Source organism: Lathyrus oleraceus, chromosome 2 (assembly GCF_024323335.1).
Source record: "Lathyrus oleraceus cultivar Zhongwan6 chromosome 2, CAAS_Psat_ZW6_1.0, whole genome shotgun sequence".
NCBI lineage: Eukaryota > Viridiplantae > Streptophyta > Magnoliopsida > Fabales > Fabaceae > Lathyrus > Lathyrus oleraceus.
The window spans coordinates 415,971,094-415,972,943 of NC_066580.1; the positions used below are offsets into that span (position 1 = coordinate 415,971,094).

At 34.7% G+C, this 1,850-nt stretch overlaps 1 protein-coding gene across 1 annotated transcript; it reads left to right on the plus strand.

The window, feature by feature from the left end:
- Nucleotides 1-6: 6 nt before the first annotated feature.
- LOC127119828 (isoflavone reductase homolog) lies at nucleotides 7-1,476 on the plus strand. Its single transcript, XM_051050156.1, has 4 exons — nucleotides 7-384; nucleotides 572-812; nucleotides 892-1,095; nucleotides 1,192-1,476. The coding sequence occupies exons 1-4, from the start codon at nucleotides 55-57 to the stop codon at nucleotides 1,350-1,352; spliced, it is 936 nt and encodes a 311-aa protein (XP_050906113.1). The 5' UTR covers nucleotides 7-54; the 3' UTR covers nucleotides 1,353-1,476.
- Nucleotides 1,477-1,850: the final 374 nt, after the last annotated feature.

Consider the following 1,850-nt stretch of genomic DNA (forward strand, 5'->3'; position numbering starts at 1 on the left):
CTTGGCAGTTTTGAAGATAAGTTAAAGTATAGGTAGAATAGAGAAAAGACGATAATGGAAAAGAGCAAAGTTCTAGTTGTGGGGGGTACCGGTTATATTGGTAGGAAAATAGTAAAAGCGAGTTTAGAACAAGGTCATGAAACCTATGTTCTTCAACGTCCAGATATAGGTCTTGATACTGAGAAAGTGCAAATGCTTCTATCATTCAAGAAACAAGGTGCTCATCTTGTGGAAGGCTCTTTTTCTGATCATCAAAGTTTGGTACATGCTGTGAAACTCGTTGATGTTGTTATTTCAACCATGTCTGGTGTTCATTTTCGATCTCATAATTTGTTGATGCAACTCAAACTTGTTCAGGCCATCAAGGACGCTGGAAATGTTAAGGTAGGTGTATCTTTACAGATCATTACTAGTTTTTAATAAAATAGTAAATTTTATGATATATGATATATTATTGTTTTATATTTGTCTTGAATCACTTTTGTGTCTGTTTTGTAATTAGTACCTATACACAACAAATTGATTTTATATCACACATGATTATGATTATGTATTTTGTTCCTTCCACTAGCGGTTCCTGCCTTCAGAATTTGGCATGGATCCAGCTCTTATGGGACATGCACTTCAACCAGGAAGAGTGACATTTGATGAGAAAATGACTATAAGAAAAACAATTGAGGATGCTAACATCCCTTTCACTTACATCTCCGCCAATTGCTTCGCCGCTTACTTTGCCGGCAACCTCTCCCAGATGGGAACACTCTTTCCTCCGCGGGACAGGGTGGTTCTCTATGGTGACGGCAATGTCAAAGGTACCAAAACCTTAGAAATATTTTCTCAGTGAGCTAGCTAAGACATAAAACTAAGATATATGAGATGTGTTTGTGGCAGTTGTTTATATGGATGAAGATGATGTTGCAACATACACAATCAAGACAATTGATGATCCAAGAACATTGAACAAGACAATATATCTAAGGCCACCAGAAAACATACTCACTCAAAGAGAGCTTATTGAGAAATGGGAGAAACTTATTGGAAAGCGACTAGAGAAATCTACCATATCTGAAAATGACTTTCTTTCTTCCATGAAAGGTAAAAGTGTACCCAAAAAAAGAAGAAGAAAAAAGTAACTTTTTATTATTTCATATCATAAAATAATTGTTGACTATTGATTGGTGTGAAATTTAGGTTTAGACTTTGCACAGGAAGTAGGCATGGGACATTTCTATCATATTTTCTATGAAGGGTGTTTGGCAAATTTTGAAGTAGGGGATGAAGAAGAAGCATCGAAGCTTTATCCAGAAGTGCAATACACGCGCATGGATGAATATCTAAAGTTATATGTTTGATATGAGATTATATAAGCATGAAAAGTTATATTTTTGTTATTCAAATTAAATAAATCTTGGTGATGTAATGGACAATAGTGAAGCAATTGAGAAAAAGAATGATGATCATGTATTTGCAGGTTAATTTCATTGTCAGGTGAAGGATTTGTAATCATGTTTGCTTTAATTGGGAACTTATTTCATTTATTTCAAAACAACGAATCCATAACCATGTTGATTGATGTTCCGTTAACTAATTAGAAATATATAATGAAGTTTTGATGCGGTGGAGTAAACTTTTAATACGGCGGAGACGTGATAAGCCTGCAAGATTAACACTCCAACGTTTAAGTGAATGAGTGAGGGGAAAAAAGTAGAGTAAGTTATGGTTAGAAGAAAAATTTGGTCTTACGTGGGATCTCTTATATACGAGGGTAGAGATCCTCATTTTTTCCGTCATGAAACATGGAGATATGTTAGACGATATCCAAGAGTGAATTTAAATTTTTCTCTTTTAGT

Excerpts from the sequence above, each read along its gene's own strand:
- LOC127119828 (XM_051050156.1), top strand. The coding sequence starts at position 55 with ATGGAAAAGAGCAAAGTTCTAGTTGTGGGGGGTACCGGTTATATTGGT. Across the intron at positions 385-571 it reads AGGACGCTGGAAATGTTAAG|CGGTTCCTGCCTTCAGAATT; the intron begins GTAGGTGTATCT and ends TCCTTCCACTAG. Across the intron at positions 1,096-1,191 it reads CTTTCTTTCTTCCATGAAAG|GTTTAGACTTTGCACAGGAA; the intron begins GTAAAAGTGTAC and ends TGTGAAATTTAG.